The following is a 19,336-nucleotide window of genomic DNA, read 5'->3' as shown; positions in this document are numbered from 1 at the left end:
GCCTGTAATTGCCAGGATCACCTCTATAGCCCTTTTTAAATATTGGCATTACATTAGCTATCTTCCAGGCAGTGGGTACAGAAACTGATTTAAAGGACAGGTTACAAACCATAGTTAATAGTTCCGCAATTTCACATTTGAGTTCTTTCAGATCTCTTGCATGAATGCCATCTGGTCCCAGTGACTTGTTACTGTTAAGTTTATCAATTAATTCCAAAACCTCCTCTAGTGACACTTCAATCTGTGACAATTCCTCAGATTTGTCACCTACAAAGGATGGCTCAGGTTTGGGAATCTCCCTAACATCCTCATCCGTGAAGACTGAAGCAAAGAATTCATTTAGTTTCTCTGCAATGACTTTATTGTTTTTAAGTGCTCCTTTTGTATCTCGATCGTCCAGGGGCCCCACTGGTTGTTTAGCAGGCTTCCTGTTTCTGATGTACTTAAAAAAAACATTTTGTTATTACCTTTTGAGTTTTTGGCTAGCTGTTCTTCAAACTCCTTTTTGGCTTTTCTTATTACATTTTTACACTTAATTTGGCAGTGTTTATGCTCCTTTCTATTTACCTCACTAGGTAAATTAACCACTCAGACTTCAATCAGCTGAGCTGATCAAAGCTCCAAGAACATAAGAACTGCCATTCGGGGTGAAACCAATGGTCCCTCTAGCCCAGTACCCTGTCTGCTGACAGTGGCCAATGCCAGGCCCTTCAGAGGGAATGAACAGAACAGGCAATCATTGAGTGATCCATGCCCTGTTGTCAACTCCCAGCTTCTGGCAGTCAGAGGCTAGGGACATTCCAAGAGCATGGTCTTGCATCCCTGACCATCTTGGCTAGTAGTCATTGATGGCCCTATCCTCCATGAACTTAGCTAGTTATTTTTTGAACCTTGTTATAGTTTTGGCCTTTACAACATCCTCTGGCAATGAGTTCCACAGCTTGACTGTGTGTTGTGTGAAGAAGTACTTCCTTTTGTTTGTTTTTAACCTGCTGCCTACTAATTTCATTGGGTGACGCCTGGTATTTGTGTTATGTGAAGGGATAAATAACACTCCACACCAGTCATGATTTTATAGACGTCTATCATATCCCCCCTCAGTCATCTCTGTTCTAAGGACTAGACCCTTGCAGCCTTTAGCAAGGCACTCATCAAAGCCCCAAGGGCTTGCTCAGGGGCCCACAGCCGGTACATAAAGAACAACAAACAAAGAGTCAAACAAACAACCCACAGATAGACCAAATGCACCACTCACCAAGCCCTGCTACCTCCACGCATGAGGCCGCAGCTGGAACTACTCCCTCTGAAACTCCCCTGTTACCTTCCTCTGTTTGTGATTGATCTTCTGAAGTATTTTTATGAACCTCAATGGTAAGTCATCTCTTACCTCAGTGGTAAGTCAGTGATCCTCCATGGGAGATAGGGAAGTCATCCCTTCAGTTTGGTGCAGAATTTTAACAAGGGTGTCCCATGCGTCCTTACTGCTCTTAGCGGTCTCTGTCCATAGTGGGTACTAGGATCTGCCTCTTGCTGTTGTTCTCCTTAAAGTCTGTGGCCTGGTCTACCCATAGAGATGTCACTCAGGGCGGGGTGGACACAGCTGAGCAACGTAGCTGTGCTGACCTAGCCCCCAGTGTAGATGCAGCTCAGTTGATGGAAGAATGCTTCTGTCAACCTAGCTACCATCACTCGGGGAGGTGGTGTTTCTACACTGATGGAAAAACCCATTCTGTCAATGATGGCTGAATCTACCCTACAGGGTTATGCCAGCATAGCTGCGGCACTGGGCTCTGACAGTATAGTCCCTGTAGTATAGACATGGTGTGTGTGTTTCTCTGCTTCCAGAAAAGACCTGTTTTATACAGCCAAACTTAGCATTCTGTGCAGCCAGCTGGAGAGACTGCCTCTGCACATAACAGGCAGGCATGCAGGGCTTGTTTTGGCTCACCTCTCCTCTTTGAGGGCTGCTGCCCCCAGGCAGCATTATGTTTTATTCATACAGAGAGTACCTTGTGTCATGAATAGGTGTTTGGAAATTAATTACTAAATGCTAAATCCTGGGCCTGTAGCCATCTGTGACAGAGGGTCTTGGGAAAATAATCAGGAAAAAAAGATTAAAGGATTCAAGGGAAGGAATCAACTTAATAGCAGAAGGGAGCCTGAACCAAGACTCCAGAACCAAACATGACCTTTGAAGAAACTGAAGCCAGATCTCAACTCTGAAGCGCATACATTTCTCTATGTAAGTATATTACAGAAAGGAAAATGAAAGTGAGGAGAAGTAACGGACAAGGGACAGACCAAAAGAAAAAACGATCAGAACAAGGAAGAGAAAGGAGCAAAGAGAAAAAAAACAGGCTGACAAATCTAGCTAACATGATAGCTTGCTGCCGCCCGTTGTTGGGTAGAAAAGGTTGAATTCATTAAGGGTACATAGTCGCCATTTTGGACTGGTAAAAGGATAATCAGTCCTCCATCTTGGCATCCCTTCTCCTTCAACTTTTGGCGCTCTTTTCGAGTTTGGCGCCAAAACAAGGAAAAGACGGGAAAGATAGTGTGTCGTGGCAGTAGAAGCTGCCTAGCAACAGAGAACGCATATAAGGGAGTGTCACCCTCTGAGGGGCGCTCTGTGTCTCTGGATGCTGTGAAAGCAGGTCAACTCAGTGAGGCATAGAAGCCCTCTCACAGAGTACCAGCCTTGCTATTAGCTAGAGACCTGAGGGATTAGGACTTGAGATGAACCAGTAACATCTACCAAGGTTCCCTTAACTTACCTCCACTCGCCTGTTGAGATAGCATTCGCATTCAGCACGCAGGACGATGAAATCAAGAATAGAAGACAGAAGAAACCATACTGAAGATCTGCTTACCTGTCACCAAAGTTCCTAAGGTCCAGTTCCTGTTCTGTTCCTGTTCCTGGCACCTGTCCCTGAGAACCTGGTTCCCATCTGTGTTCCTGTTCTCCTGTCCAGTGTCTGCAAGATATAGTATAGTCCTTCTTGTTAAGTCCTGTGTACCCCATTGTGTATAGGGTTTGGGGCTCTGGGGTTCACCCCCTTTTACATCATTTGTGTTAACAACCAAGCTGTTATTGTGTTATCTTAGTTTTCAGGGAGTCCTAGCCTCTTATTGTTACTCTTAATAAATACCACCTGACTATTTGCAACCTCAATCTGCCTTTATCTTAACTACACAATTGCCGATGATAGATGCGGAGGGGGTAGAACATTGCAGATAGCCCATCTTCTGTAAAGTAAAACCTAGTTCCAGCTGTCTCAGGCTAACACCCTCTCCATAATGAGGGTGTGTGCAGGGGCTGAATTGCTGCCTGATGCATACATTGGTTAGATATAAAACTATGGACTGCTGAATTAGTCAATGGGACTACTGTATTTTTCCTTTTGAGAAAGTTTGCCTCTCTAAAATAGTAATTAGAATAAAAATCAATCAAGTTGGGATACCAATGTTACAGATGTTACAACATCATTGTCTGTTAAAAGTAACTATACTCTAGTTATCACTATACAGTACTTAAGAATAATTAATCACTTGGTTTCAAATGTGAATCCTCGGAGAATAGTCTCCAGCATAGACATTTCAGAGTTCTCAGATTAACTGCTGGAATGGAAAGGAATGATTCAGGTCCTTTGTGGATAATTTGTTATGAGCTATTCTGGAATCAAATTAAGACACTATGGGTCAGAGTTCAATCTCAGTTACACCTGTGTAAATCCAGGGTAAGCGGAGACACTGATGGAGTTAAACTGGTGTAAAAGAACAAAACTAAGATTCCTGCTTCTGTTCCATATTCATTCTAGGACTTGGTTGTAACCAAGTAAGAGAAGATCCTTCTTTAAGCAAACAAGATGCCTGCACTCATTTCCCTTGGCTTCATTTCATAGAAAGATTCTATCTTTTTAAGGGAGGAAGAAAGATGTGTTGTCTTAAGGTTACTGAACTTATATTTTGCCTTATGTTACTTTAAGTTGGATGGATCACATTCAGGCAGCTAAAAAATAAATTACTGAAAAGGGGATTTTTTTATATCTTTCCAAAGTGATGGTTCAGATCTAGGAGGAAAGATAAAACTTTTATAGATTATGACAAAGGCCAACAGGTTGGTTGATTTGCATTATGGAGGAGATGATTGGAGAAAGTTCTCTTTGCCCTGGATTCTGCACAGCAAACTGTACAAATTCCACAGAAAACTATCAAAACACAATAGGATGATATAAAGATTATTTCTGCATTACCTATTTTGAAATCAACAGGAGTACAGGGTGCCCAGCACCTGGCAGAACTGAACTCTTAATGATCAATAAAATACATCCTTTCTTCCGCATTCCCAAATCAAGGTTGATCCATACTGCTCTAAGAGAGGCTGATGGAAATGTTGTTACTGATTTGTATTATAATGAAGAGAGAGAAGGACTGTTGAAGTTCTATAGTTTGGTTTCACCTTTTAAATATAAAACATTCTATTTGCCCCCTATGTGCCTGATCTGGCACTTCTAACTCAGGCAAATCCTCTTTTAAATCACTGAGTTTTTGCTTAAGAAGTATGTTTGTTACAATGCTTTCTCTCAGAGACTTATTTTTGCAAAGACAAAGCTATAATATAAATGAATTTGGAGACAAAGTTTTAAAATACTTACTTCTGAAATTAATTTAACTATTTAATTTATTGTTTAGGCTTCATCTCACTAGAAAGCAGGAGTTAATTTAGTGACTACATTAAAAAAAAAAGAGAGAGAGAGCCAAAGCTACATTACAACAATACCTTACCATTTCTAAATGATGCCAACTATTCTATTTTATACATCAGTTAGTTACTGGGGAAAAAAGCATCAGCAGCACTTCAACCAAGGTAAAAATGAAATACAGTATTGAAAGACTCCCTAGAATTTCACACTGTATTTAAATACATTACCAAAGCTGATTTATTCCAGGCTCCCACACCAAAGGTTTGCTAGGATCCCAGTACTCTACCAACAATTTCAGATAGCACACAACTCCCAAAAACTTTACAAAAATTGTTTCTGCCATCTGCTGTAAAATTGATGAATTGCATTGGCTATGCTGCATTCCAATTAACTTCAACAGTGTTTGTTTAATGACTTATTATTTAGCTGGTTTATCTTACCTCCTTTTATATATTTTCTGATGCACCTATTTTAAAAAGTCTTTATTTCCATTTCTATCAGACTCTTCAGTAGGTCTCTCTTCTATATTTTATAACAGTAATGATTCAGATTGCCCTTTGTTTAGTATACAACCATTCTTATAAAAAAGGTTTGCTTCAAAAATTGATAGATATTATCAGAGGAGGCCAGGCAAACCAAAGCAAGACACAATCCCTAGGAAAAGTAGTGGAAACCAATTGGTACATCTTACAGAAATAGACTCAGATCCTGCAGTGAGCTCTGCATGGATGTATCCATGCCCACACAGCAACACATTAGAGGATCAGGGCTGTATATTGCCAGGGATATAGGTCTTTATATCCTTAACTCCTGCAATTCTAAATTCTATGAAGGCAGAGAAACCTACAAGAAACTATGGTAGGCCCTGATTCTGCAAGTGATACCTCATGTGCCAACTAGGGTTACCAATTTTGGTGGGGTATGTGCCTGGAGGTTTCATCACATGACATAATCTTTAATTAAAATTAATCTTTAATTACTGGAGACTCCAGGACAATCCTGGAGGGTTGGCAACTCTATTGACAACCTACACTGAAGCCAATGAATGTCCATCTGCACAAAGCCAATTGGAGTGGGTCCGTGTATAAACAAACTACAGGGCACCTAGGAGGGCACTGTGTCAGGGATATATACTCCGTTTATAGTTCTGTATTTTTGCTCCTGCTGTTTGATAAGTTTGATGAAGAAAAAAAGAATCAAATAAAAATGTTAACATGAAAAGAATCAAATTTCCTAACAATTGCCCTGAACTCGAATCTTTGCTCTTTGTCTTTTGAAAGCTTTGATGAGGCCAGGGGGTGTCCTGCCCCTCACTCATTTCTGTTCATTGCACTGCACTGTAATGAACGATACCTGGTGGGGCGTTACGGGCGTACACTCCCCCGCACCCCGTCCGACTGCTCCCAGGGCAAAATCGGAGCCCGTTCTGAAGACGGGGATCATTTATTTAAATGAGTGAAAACTGCTCATCTGAGCAGACCCAGCAGCAAACTCTATCATCCCCCAGCGGGAGAGGCGCGACCCGGCGCTTAGCTCCCAGGCCCAAGGGAGGGGGCCAGGCTGGATGTACTCCTAGGGCACCAGCAGAGCAGCACCGCTAGGGGCTCCGGCTGCGCAGCCCCTCCCGCCGAGCACTACATTTCCCACAGAGCTGTGCGCACCGCCAGCGCTCTGCGTCCCGCCTTGGCGAAGGGGCTTCTGGGAATTGTAGTCCCAGGCGGAGCAAGGGGAAGATGGCGGTGCCCAAGGCCGCGGTGGCGCTGAGGCACGTGAAGAGCGTCATGGTCCGGTTCTGCCCTTTCCAGACCAACGTAGAAACCACGCGGTGAGGAGAGCTCGGGAGGGCGGCCAGACACCCCTTCCCATTCCGCCTCCACACGGGGAGCAGCCCGTCCCCCGATACCCCACTCACGGGGAGCAGCCCGTCCCCGCCCATCCCTTTCTCACGGGGAGCAGCCCGTCCCCCCTATACCTCGCTCACAGGGAGCAGCCCATCCCCCCATCCCCTTCTCACGGGGAGCAGCCCACCCCCCCCATCCCCTTCTCACGGGGAGCAGCCCTTCCTCGCTCCCCCCCAAGCCTTTGATTGCCAGATACTGGGACTGGAGGATGGGATGGATCACTTGATAATTGCTCTGTTCTGTTCATTCCTTTTGAAGCATCTGGCATTGGCCACTGTTGGATGACAGGATATTGGGTTAGGTGGACCATTGGCCTGACTCAGTATGGCCATTCTTATATTTAAGTTAAAATATCAAATATCGTGAGAGTTGGCCAAGTTAAGATCCCGGCAAGACCTATGCAACCCCATTGTTTTCAGACTACTCGTTTGGTGACACCTGTACAGATGTGTTCACTCAATTTGCACAAATATAATTTACATGAATTTAGCAAACAATTGTTGATGTTGTAAAAGAAGGAATAGAATCTAGTTCCTCCTCGGATGTGCTGTCTTTACTACATTGACGAGAGTAAAATGCAGCAGTGAAAATTACTGTCACTACAATAAGATGATCTGATTTACGATCAGTAAGCAGATATATGTCTGAACACTGAGGAGGCAATTCTTTAATAGAAAGGTGCCATTTTTATTCGCTTTTCAGAGAAGAAAGGTATCGTAACGAAGTTCCACAGGAAAGATATACTGTAACAAATGATCAGAAGATGGGTTGAAATACAACTAGTCTGTCTTCTGCTTCTGTGTCTTTGGGTATGTCTACTCTACACTATGAGCTGGAAAGTGTAAATTCCAACTTGAGGGGACATATCTGCTGGAGCTGGGACTGAGCTAGCATGCTAAAAATAGAGTGTAGCAGTAGAGGGGATGGAGCTAGCCACACTATGTAGTCTGAGACACTAAGCATGTAGTGGGTGGGTAGCCTTTCCTGCTGCCACAGCTACACTCTATTTTTAGCACAATAGCTCAGTCAGAGCTAGCATGGGTTAAGTCTCCTGGAGCTAGAATTTGCACCTCCAGCTCAAAGTGTAGAGGTACTTACTAAGGCCTGCAAACACACATGTGCTTAACTTTACTATGCTAAGCACAGAGGCCCCAATCCTAAAGTCATTGAGGATCCATGTGAGTGCAAGGGTCAGCCCATGTGGCATCAGCTGTAAGATTAGGGCCTTTGTTATTAATATGGCCCTACCAAATTCTCGGTCCATTATGGTCAATTTCATGACCATAGGATTTGAAAATTGGTAAATTTCACGTTGTTAGATTTTTAAATCTGAAATTTCATGGTGTTTTAACGGTGGGGGTCCCGACCCCAAAAGGGAATGTGTGGGAGGGTTGCAAACCTGTTGGGGGGGGGGGGGGCATGGGTTTGCCACCCTCACTTCTGTGCTGCCTTCAGAGCTGGACAGAGTGGGGAGGAGGGGGTGTGGAGCTATCTGCAGCCAGGAGAGATACCCAAGAGCACCCCTGCAGGGAAAGAGCAAGTTCTGTCCTGCCCCAGCCCTGCCCGGACTATCAGCTAGGAGCCCCCTTTGCTAGGATGCTCCCAGCAGCACAGGGAAGATCGGATCCAACTCCACAAACCTCCTCCAGCTGCAGGAACCCTCTGGGGCTGCTGCCCAGTTCCAGAGCATCCTGCAGCAGGGGGAGGCTCCCAGAGGTGGCTCTAGTCGTCCCCCCCAGCCCGCCCCCATTGCGAGGAATGGCTTATTTCATGGTCCGTGATGTGTTTTTCATGGCTGTGAAATTGGTAGGGCCCTAGTTCTTAGTGTTACAATACTTACAAATAGTGAGGAAAAACACAATGCTGATGTTCTTTGGTAATCAATTGCCTGAAGTCCAAATAATTGTGCTTTTTCCATAACTACTTCACTACAGGAACATAAAACACAAATTTGGAGCAGATTTGAGGAGTTATTTTACACACACCCGCATGCGTGCATGTGCATACACACACAGTAAAAGAGGTTAAGGCTAGAAAGGACAACCAGATCATCTAGTCTGACCTGTATATTACAGGTCGCCGCCGCCGCCGCCACCACCACCCACGCACTACAGAGGAAGGTGAAACACAACCAAGGTCACTGCCAAACTGACCTGAGAGAAAATTCCTTCCTCACCCCATATATGGTGATGAGGTTGACCCTGAGTATATGAGCAAGAACCAGCCAGCCAAGCACCTTGAGAGAGAGAGAATGCTCGATGCCACCTAAGAGCTCTGGCCCACCCCTTCCAATGTCATATCTCCAGCTGTTGCCATCGCTGATGCTTCAGAGGAAGGCAATAAAAATAACCCACAACAGAATACATTGGTGTGTGTGCAGGGAATCCCTTCCTGACTCCTGCAGGTGACTGTCCTGGCTTCAAAGGGACCCTATTAATTGAACTTTGGCCAAAATTTAAATGTTGAAAAACAAATTACACAAACTTCAGCAAATCATTAGAAATGTTACCATGGAGTTGGGGAAAAAATCCAATGGAAACAGATATTTAAACAAAATAAACATTTCTCTGGACTCCAAACACTGAAACATTGACAACCTGAAAGTAAAATTAGTTATAAAGAAAAATAAAACTGATTTGATTGATAGCTGGGATAATGCAATCAGTCAAAAAGAAATGCAGAAAGTAAACAAAATAGTGAAAAGCAAATTGGATTTTAAAATTTCTTTGTAATAATAATCTGTTAAAATGATCATGCAATCGAGTCTGCACTTATGGAACTCCTTGTAGAACTGGGGCAGTAAATATAAATCCTAATTGGTTTGTATTTTGGTTAGCTAGCAATATCAAACTATGTAAATTAATTGCAGCAATATGTTCAGTATATTCTTACTTAATCTATATTTCTTAAATCTTTTCAGAATATTTCTTGAACATGTAAACAGTAAAAAAGCTCGTGCCTCCAATATCAACTGTGTAGTGACAACAGATGTAAGACATGATGGATCTGAACCAGTTGTAGACATCATGTTTGGTAAGGAGTTTATCATTCATCTTAAAGGGAACGTAGCCTTTCTAGACTCACACTGGAAGATATTTGTGATTGTTTCCTGTAATTTGTATTTGTATTGACATCCCAGTTATGGATCAGAACCGTATTGTGCTAGGTGTTGTACAAACATGTTTTTGAGCAAAAGTAGGATGGAATCAGTCAGGTTAATGGATATGGAAGGAAATCATAAAAAATTCCGTCTACTAGATTTAGAACTGGGAAGAAAGGGAATGCTACAAAAAAAAGAGATTGATTTCATTACAAACATAAAGCTCCAATACTTAAATGAGAGGTCTGCAAGTGGACCCTTGTACCTGTGCAGAGCCCTGTTGAAGTCAGTGCGGCTCCATGCTGCCACAGAGACCTGTCCACCTCTTGCATCCGAAGAAGTGAGGTTTTTACCCACGAAAGCTTATGCCCAAATAAATCTGTTAGTCTTTAAGGTGCCACCAGACTCCTTGTTGTTTTTGCCCACCTCTGTGCATCTCACTTCTAATATTGGAGTCATAGATTTCTCAGTCTTGAGAACTTAAGGTCTGATCCTGCAGCTACTTATGCAGTTTAGTAACTTGGTCATATGAGCTGTCCCACCTTAGTGGGACTACTCACATGTATAAATGTTTGCAGAAATGGGTCTATGAGATGTGCAGCCAGCTCTGTGGGCTCCTCTAACTTATACTGGAGGTTTCCGTCAACCCCGGCGCAGCCCAGATTTGAGGCACTTCACAAATCACTTTAATCCACCTTTGTTCTCCTCTCTCCTGAGCTTTACCTTCTGTTCTGCTGCCTTCTAAGAGGTCCAGCAGAGAACCCAGCCCATTAAGATTTTTCCTTCACTAATGATTATCTATTTGTTTTCCTTTAAACTTTCATATTTTAATCGGGTCAGCTGCCATTTCTAGCGAACACTGCAAAGATTTAGCTTTGATATGTCAAACATATATATGTTTCAGTGTCTTTACAGTATTTCCTTCCTCGTTTATTTCTCATCTTTATCTCTTGCCTGGGTATACTAGATGATGAAGCTCAATGCTGTGCAGAGCCTCTGCCAAAAGGGATTAATTTACTGATGCCAGGAACTACTGCTCTCAATTTTTCACTTTCCCAAGGTGCTGAGCATGTTGCCAAGGAAGCATTTCCAGCCCTTGCAGCCTGCGAACACAGGACCTCTGTCTGGGGATTGGTCCTGCTTTGAGCAGGGGGTTGGACTAGATGACCTCCTGAGGTCCCTTCCAACCCTGATATTCTATGATTCTATGACCTGAACTTGGAAACTGCACAAGACAGTGTATTATGCTGCTGGGCTTGCTATAGTTTTTTTGCGGGATACTGTCAACTTGAAAAATCTAGTCACTTTGAAATTTAGTTACAATTAGTTTTAGGCACTACATTTTGTTCCTAGTTCTCCCTGACAATTTTTAGGTTTTAAAATGAAATTTTCCTAATTTTTAAAATGTTTGTTCTTACCTGTTTCTGTATTAAAGACACACACGAACAGGGTAAACTGATTAACTTGCTTCCTCTTCAGGGGAAACTGAAACTGACTATACACAATATATAGTATAGTTGTAGTTTGTTGGTCTCGGGATACTAGAGAGACAAAGTGGGTGAGGTAATATCTTTTATTGGACCAACTTCTGTTGGTGAGAAAGCTTGTCTCTCTCATCAATAGAAGTTGGTCCACTAAAAGATATTACCTCACCCACCTTGTCTCTTTCAGATGTGGAATCCACTCCCTTAGGGCTGGTCTATATACACAGGTCAATGTAAGGCAGCTTATGTCGACCTAATTATGTCAGTCTCTATACAACAGCCTTCCTCCTGCCGATGTAAGGCCTTGTCTACACTACCGCGGTAAGTCAACCTAAGTTGTGCCACTCTAGTTACATGAATAATGTAACTTGAATCGACGTAGCTTAGGTTGACTTACTGTGGTGTCTACACCGTGCTGCATTGATGGGAGACGCTCCCCTGTCGATTTACCTTACTTTTCTCGTTCCGGTGGAGTACTGGAGTCGACCGGAGAGCGCTCTGTGATCGATTTAGTAGGACTTTACCAGACCCACTAAATTGACCCCCGCTACATCGATCACATCAGCATTGATTTCTGGTAAGTGTAGACATAGCCTAAGTGCCCTACTACACCGTTATAACTCCACCTGCACGAGAGGCATAAGGCTTACATCGGTGTAGATAGGGCGATGCAATGTAGGGGTAGAGACTGCGTTACTTACATCAGCTGTTGGCAGGAGCCGTGAAACTGACAAGAAAGCAGGCAACTAGAGTCCAGCTTCCCCCCACTCCCCTGGAGAGCTGGGCGGCTGGACTCCGCTCCTGCCTGGGAGCTGGGGTGAGAATGGACTCTGCTCCTGGCTGGGAGCCATGGTGAGAAGCCTGGGTGACTGGACCCTGCTCCGGGCTGCAAGCCGGGGCGAGAAGCCCCGGGCAGCTTCCCCCTCTCCTCCCCCCCACCCCCCACCCGAGTGGAGGGAGGGCAACCCACTGGAAGTCTGTGGGGCAGCCGGGCTCCCGGTAGGGAGCTGCCAGCAGAGCTGAGAGACTGGTCTCTCAGCTCTGTACACTACCCCTCTTAGGTCAGTGGAAGTGCTTCTGGTGAGGACACACACCACAGACCCAAGGAGGGTAGTGTGGAACTGTACCGCTACAGTAATTACAGCAGTGGCTGTAAGTCGACGTAATATAGGTCGACTTACCTTTCTAGTGTAGACATACCCTTAGAGTCCAAGTTTGCTGACCTTCAGAGAATAGTGTGAACTACTTTAGTAACACATCTGTTCTGAAACTAGATCATATCTGGGGAGCTTTTCCTTATGTTTGGATGAGGCAGTTCAGGGATGGAGGCTGTTTTTGTTGTTGTGGGCAGTTAACTTTAATGTGTTCCTTGCTCTTAATGTATGGTATGCGCACAGCTTCAATGGTAATGGGTATATGAAATCACTGAATATTTTTAAGTAAACTGAATGAACTGAGTGTTTACACCGATTTTAGTTTGAATGTATGCTAAATTGTTTCTTATAACTTTATCACCTCTAAAACTTAGGATCTTTCCTTTACAGCTGATGGAGACAGATTGATAATGAAAGGAGCCAACTTGACAGCAGCAGAAATGTTATCAGCTTTCAATTCCAGATGCATAGCAAAAGACCTTAAGGCAGAAGAGAAAACCAAGAAAAAGGGTGCTTGAAGATCAAAGGAACAATTATGTTTAAAATTGTTTAGGCATGTGAAAAGCAGCGAGCAGCTTTTATCATCAGAACTACATAGAAAACTTCACTAATAACTGGCATGAAATCTTAAAAAGAGACATGGACAAAATGCTGGCCAATTCAACATACAGCTGAATAATTCATATAAATATATACTTTTCCTAAGGAAAGTATAATGGAGAAGCTAAAATCATTAACTCTGGCAGGGTTGGCAAGTCTTGTATGCACAAATTCCTCTAGCCATATACACAAATCATCAGTCTCTTGACTATGCACACACTGGATCAATGCCATGCCTATTTCCATATTAATATGAATAATGAAGATGAGCCTAATAAATTTGTTACAAATGGAAAAATTAAGTTTAGACAGTGTTTTCAGCATACATGCTATGCACTGGTATCCAAAACTTCATTAGATGGTTAAACAATGTTATTGCTTTTAAAGTTAGTCAGTAAATATAAATGTGATGAATAAGTTTAAAATATTATCTAGATTTGCTGTCACTCAGCTAAAGTATTTTAGACAAAATTCAGGACAGATTCTATAGTGTTCTACTTGTCTGTCACTAAGTAACTGATTTTGATTCAAGAATCTCTGAAGATTAATAACTGTTTAGTTAGCTCAGAAATTAAATCAAAGCCACAAAATAAATAAGAATGTGGAAGACACATCTTATAAGGGACTATCCACAGAGAAAAAGTGCAACTTGTTGTGAATAAGGGTAACAGAATATAGCCCAAAGTGAAAGATGAATTGGTGTTTTCAGTATTTTGGAGGGAGAGGTCATTTGCTGTGGTCCAGTTTTGTTAGTTTTTTTAAGAATAGAGTAGGCCTGATTCTGTGTGTTTTTTTCCCATATGCATAAAATCTGCAGAAGGAAGGACAGTTTTACCAGTACAGGTTTGTAGTTTGGGCCCATAGTGAGGAGAATGGTAAGGTCCATTAGGCTCGCTCTTATTTCAGAAAGATGTCAAGAGGAGGTAGTTAAAGCCCTTTTTTTGTTCTGTGTTTGTACAGTGTCTAGCCCAATGAGGTCCTGGTCCGGGGCTGGGGCTCCAGGCGTGACCACAATATGTGTAGTAGTAATGGATTTTTTAAAATTTACATTTACTAAATCACCTATCAATCCTTTAGGCATTGTACAGTTATTAAAAACCATGGCAAAAGGACAGATATCCTTAATACGATAAAAGGACTCGACTGCCCAAGTCATTTTAAAACATGGCCTTTATACTGATAAAATAAACTCAGTACATAATGTAGTAATCCCATAATAGTCAGAACCTTTCCTCATCCCACTTTGTGCAAACAAGCACATTAAAATAGATGAACTTACCCAGAAGGTTAACAAATCTCAGCTTTGTCAGGCTAAAGGGGAAATGAGTTCCAGACGCACTGTTCTGTGAGGGGGGGGCACACGGGGTCACATCTCCCCCTCCCCTCCACCCCGATTTCTGCCAGGGTTCACACCAGAACGTGGCCAGCAGCAGCCTTTCAGAACTGTACGGGAGGGAAGGGACAGGAGCTGCTTCCAGCCGCAGGGGAGGAGGAGAAGGGGAAGGGATGACCTGGCCTGTGTCTTTGCAGAGTTCATCTCTTCCTTCCCCTTACCCCCCATGGCTGGAAGCAGCTTGTCCCTTCCTGCCCGCACAGTGGCAAAAGGCAACTAACATCTCCAGGCTGCTGCTGGTCACCGACATAACCCAGCCCCCTCCGGTCCCTGGGCTACAGAGCGGGCAGGAAAGGGTTAAGCCTTAAGGACACATTGTGCACCAGGGCCCAGGGAACCTGACTGCTGGGGCTTCAGCAAACCAGCCAGAGAGGTGGCTCAGCAGAGGAGGGTGCCTAGGGGACAGAACAGCCCCCACTCCCTGGGGGCAGGACTCAGAGTGGTGGGGGGTAGGGCGGGTGAAGAGGGTGCTAAGCCCCTGCCCAAGGGGGTTGCTGTGGAGCCAGCAGGTCTGGGGCAGGAACAGTCTGGAAATCACTTCCCCGCCCTCCCCCCCCCCCCCACTCCAGAGCTTAGCTGAAGGACCAAGAAGCTTCCCTGTGCCAGCGCTGTGCGGGGCATTGGCACATGCAGGGCTTGGCTTCTCCTGGACTGGAGGGTTTGGGGCTTTCCTGGGGTGCCAGCCCAGCCAGAGGCAGTGGGGGAAGGAAGGAGCCTCCTGGCCAGGCTGCTGGTGAGCTGAGCGCTCAGACCAGGGCTGGTTCTCCACACACGGCTGGGAGCGGGACACGCCCTGCCGGGGGGGATATGGAGGAACAGTGGAGCAAAACAAGGAGAGTACAGCAAGAGGGGGAGCATGTAAAGGGCTGATGGGTGGGTAGCAGAGGCGACATGTAACCGGATGCCACCTGGCGCCTGCCCGTACTTATCAGCTGCCACAGCGTGCAGCCAGCGCTGGCCAGAAACAGGACAGGGGGCGGGGCCCTGCTGGCCGAGAGCCGGCATGCAGCGGGGGCTGTGCTGATGGACCAGAAGGGGGAGCGGCCGGCCCCATGTGCTGCAGCTCCGCCCCACCACCAGCCTTGCACACCCACCCACATTGTCAGCCCCTGGACCTCCCCACTCACTGCTGGTGGGCAGGAGGCTGGCGAGCAGGGAGGCTGATGGGGGGAAGCAAAAAATATGGGACAATTTGCCCATTTTTAAGAAAAAGTCGGGACACCTGTAGGAGGGCTTAAATACGGGATTATTCCTTTAAAAACGGGACGTCTGGTCACCCTACATTTGATGGACCTGTGCTCTGATCCTTTATTTAAAACCCTTTATTTTATACCCAAATAAATTAATCCATTATTTGTTTCTGGTAGAGTTAATATGAAGATGACCATTGGATGGGCTCAATCAGGGATCGGCAATCTTTGGCACACGGTCCATCAGGGAAATCTGCTGGTGGGCCGGGACGGTTTGTTTACCTGCAGCGTCATCCCTCAGCCGTGCCGCTTCCTGCAGCCCCCATTGGCCTGGAACGGTGAACCGCGGCCAGTGGGAGCTGCAATCGGCCGAACCTGTGGACGCTGCAGGTAAACAAACCGGCCCGGCCCGCCGGCGGATTTCCCTGATGGGCCGTGTGCCAAAGATTGCCGATCCCTGGGTTAAAGTACATGGTCACCTAGGAAGTAGGACATGTTAGCTTAACAATGGGGTATGTATTAAATTAGGAGCACATCAATTTCTGTGGGAAATGATAGTCTGGCATTTGAGCCAGAGTGCTGAAAAAACTGACGATTGTGGGCTCAGTAAAAACTGAAAAATGTGGCACTTCTAATAGGGGATAAGAATAGTTAACCCTTAGGGTCCAGTCCTGCAAGATGCTGAGCTCTGCCTTTGAGATGCTGCGTACTGTGAACTCCCATCGACATTAATATTGGGTGAGGTCCCCCAGCACCAGGCCCACCGGGTTTTTCATCTTTTGAGTTCTTTAGAGTCTGATTCTGTTCCTAACAAGGAAACTGACTAGAGATTATCTCAGCAAGGTCTCACCATTTACCAGTATAACATTCCCCCTCCCAAATAAATAGGGAATAATTTTGAAGGCATAACTTTTATTTCTCCATTGGAATAATTAATGGAACTGCCTTTTGACCAAGCCTTGACCGTACCATAAAATGTGACACAGAATGCTTTTTAAATTAATCGGTTGGCTAATTACAGTTTTCTACTACACCTCTGGGCTAAGGGCTGCTATCGGGTAATCAGATCTGCACTGGTGGCCATGCAGAGTCTCAGAGACTTCACAGGGACTCTGCAGGGGTACAGGAATTTGCCTGGTGTAGCTATTGCAGGAGAGAGGCCTTTCTTACTGAAAAAAAGTTTAATCAAATGATCAAATTAAAATGCATTAATTTTTTTTTAAATGGTGTCAGTTGAGATTGCCAAGCTGACTGCTTAGGGGATGTAGCCACACAATTTTCATTAGTTTCAATGGGTGTTGCAAGGTTAAATCCCCTATTTGGTTTTGAAAATCTCAACCACTGATTTTGGCAATTTTGCCAAGCTATACTCCCACCTACATTTGTGCAGCCATATTGCATTTGGAGCCATTGTATGCGGGCAGAATCTGACCCCTACTATAATAGAAAGGCAGCTGGGGGGAGGAGCATGCATACCTTTTGATGACTAGTGCTAGGGTGGAATTTAAATTGCATTGACTGCAATCCCTAAGTTTACACCTTACAATTTAAAGTTTGAAATTTCTGACTAGATTCTTGACAGGACAAAAAGCCAAAACAGAACAAAAAAAGCCAAATTTTCTCTAGCTGTGGACCAAAGATGAAAACTTTCAGGTGTGATTTTTGATCACTCAAATGAGTCTCAAGGTGACACTTAAGAAGTCATTTCTTTAGGTTGCACATAAATACATATTACTGTATATACAGCAAATACAGGTCCTGAGGATCATTTTGTATATTCTTCTGCCACATGCAGCTTTGGGAAACCTGCCACCTAAGGGCAAAACTCTGCCTAGATATGGTGCACATATCCAAGGGCAGAATGGGACACCAAGCTTTGATTCCCGGATATTGTTGGTGAGATAGAAAGCATGTAGCGTGGTTTGCAGATACCAGGGAGACTTTGCTGGGCACGGGGTTAGAGCAACCTTATTTTGACTTAAATCTTAGCAAACTGCATATAGATTGAGCCCTATCAAATTCACATTCTATTTTGGTCAATTTCACGGTCATAGGATTTAAAATATAATAAATTTCGTTATTTCAGACATTTAAATCTGAAATGTAATGGCATTGTAACTGTAGGGGTCCTGACCCAAAAGAGGGTTGTGGGAGAGGTTGTGGTATTGCGACCCATACTTCTGTACTGCTGCTGGTGGTGGCGCTGCCTCAGAGCTGGGCAGCTGGAGAGCAGTGGCTGCTGGCCAGGAGCCCAGCTCTGAAGGCAGCGCCATTGCCAGCAGCAGTGCAGAAGTAAGGATGGCATGGTATGGTATTGCCACCTTACTTCTGCACTGCACTGCTGCTGGGCACCTGCTCTGAAGGCAGCGCAGAAGTAAGGGTGGCAATACCATGGCCATCCTTCAATAACCTTGCAACCCCCTTTTGGGTTGGGACCCCTAGTTTGAGAAAAATGCTGGTCTCCCCCGTGAAATCTGTAGAGTATAGGGTAAAAGTACACAAGCAGATTTCACAGGGGAGACCAGATTTCACGGTCCGTGTTGCATTTTTCACAGCTGTGAATTTGGTAGGACCCTACATATATATAAAACCCACTTCCCAGAGCTCAGACACTACTGAAATATCTGTAAACTAAAGTATAGCAAGAGTATTGACATGCAAATGTCAAGGGTCACACATAGCTTCACAATTCTCGATGTAGTATCATAGTACCTTTTGAACTGAGTAAGGCGTACCCCACATCAGCTGTGTAACCAGGGTCTCATGTTTCATCTTGTTAGCCCAGTGACTACACAGCTGGCAACAGAGTACCACCCAAACACAATAAGGAAATAGAAACAGTCAGCCTTGCAAAATTCTTCTTACTCACGAAACAGGAAAGGTGAGTAACTTTTTTTGATGGCCTAGTACAGGGGTCGGCAACCTTTCAGAAGTGGTGTGCTGAGTTTTCATTTATTCACTCTAATTTAAGGTTTCGTTTTACATTTTAACGTTTTTAGAAGGTCTCTTTTTATAAGTCTATAATATATAACTAAACTATTGTTGTATGTAAAGTAAATAAGGTTTTTAAAATGTTTAAGAAACTTCATTTAAAATTAAATTAAAATGCAGAGCCTCCCGACCAGTGGCCAGGACCCGGGCAGTGTGAGTGCCACTGAAAATCAGCTCATGTGCCGCCTTTGGCACGCGCGCCATAGGTTGCCTACCCCTGACCTAGTAGAATGCTATTAGCTTTTTCACTGCTAAAGGGCAGGTGAGTAGATTTTGTTTGTGCTGTTAATATTTTTGGACAATTTTGCAAGGCTCCAGTAGGTGCTGACCCACCTCACACCTACAAGGAGTCTGGTGTACAGAGAGTTTGGCCATTTCTCTAGACATATAATTAATTAGGGGAATTACCCAATACAGCCCACACATAACACTATCAGATTGCAACTTTATACGGGTTCCTCCCAGATTAAGTAGATGGGCATTTTAATGAGAGAACGTCTGGGACAGAATTATGCCTTGCACAAGCCAGCAATATGTTGTGGATGGGGAGGAGGTGCCCTGCCCAAGCAGCATCTATTGTAATTTTGAAAGACATTAATTCCTCCCTTGGCTGGAATGCAGGAGGTGAGACTATGGTCACATTAGAACAAACCTCATCTGCCTGTAATGCTAGCTGGCCCCAATTCCCAGCTCTCATTGCAGTCAAAGGCCACGATCTGTCTGCAGGTGTGTGGTGTAGAGGGAAGGGCTCTTTGCATCCTTTCCCCCCCTTCTGCCCTTGCAGTCAGTGATAAACAACAAAATTACTCCCCACCCTTAC

General features: G+C 44.4%; 1 protein-coding gene across 1 annotated transcript; it reads left to right on the top strand.

Annotated features, from left to right (window-relative positions):
• The first annotated feature begins 6,409 nt into the window (after positions 1–6,409).
• Positions 6,410–13,228, top strand: MRPL53 (mitochondrial ribosomal protein L53). Its single transcript, XM_065399443.1, has 3 exons — positions 6,410–6,528; positions 9,525–9,637; positions 12,733–13,228. Exons 1-3 carry the CDS (start codon positions 6,437–6,439, stop codon positions 12,858–12,860), a joined length of 333 nt encoding a protein of 110 aa, XP_065255515.1. The 5' UTR covers positions 6,410–6,436; the 3' UTR covers positions 12,861–13,228.
• Positions 13,229–19,336: the final 6,108 nt, after the last annotated feature.

This window comes from Emys orbicularis, chromosome 2 (assembly GCF_028017835.1).
Source record: "Emys orbicularis isolate rEmyOrb1 chromosome 2, rEmyOrb1.hap1, whole genome shotgun sequence".
Taxonomy (NCBI): domain Eukaryota; kingdom Metazoa; phylum Chordata; order Testudines; family Emydidae; genus Emys; species Emys orbicularis.
The sequence above is the reverse complement of the archived record's forward strand: the minus strand, read 5'-3'. Positions and strand labels throughout refer to the sequence as shown.

What these genes read in the sequence shown, in the direction of transcription:
- MRPL53 (XM_065399443.1), top strand. Translation starts at nt 6,437, where the DNA reads ATGGCGGTGCCCAAGGCCGCGGTGGCGCTGAGGCACGTGAAGAGCGTC. An exon ending in ACCAACGTAGAAACCACGCG is followed by an intron (nt 6,529 to 9,524) that starts GTGAGGAGAGCT and finishes AAATCTTTTCAG; the next exon opens with AATATTTCTTGAACATGTAA. An exon ending in AGTTGTAGACATCATGTTTG is followed by an intron (nt 9,638 to 12,732) that starts GTAAGGAGTTTA and finishes TTTCCTTTACAG; the next exon opens with CTGATGGAGACAGATTGATA.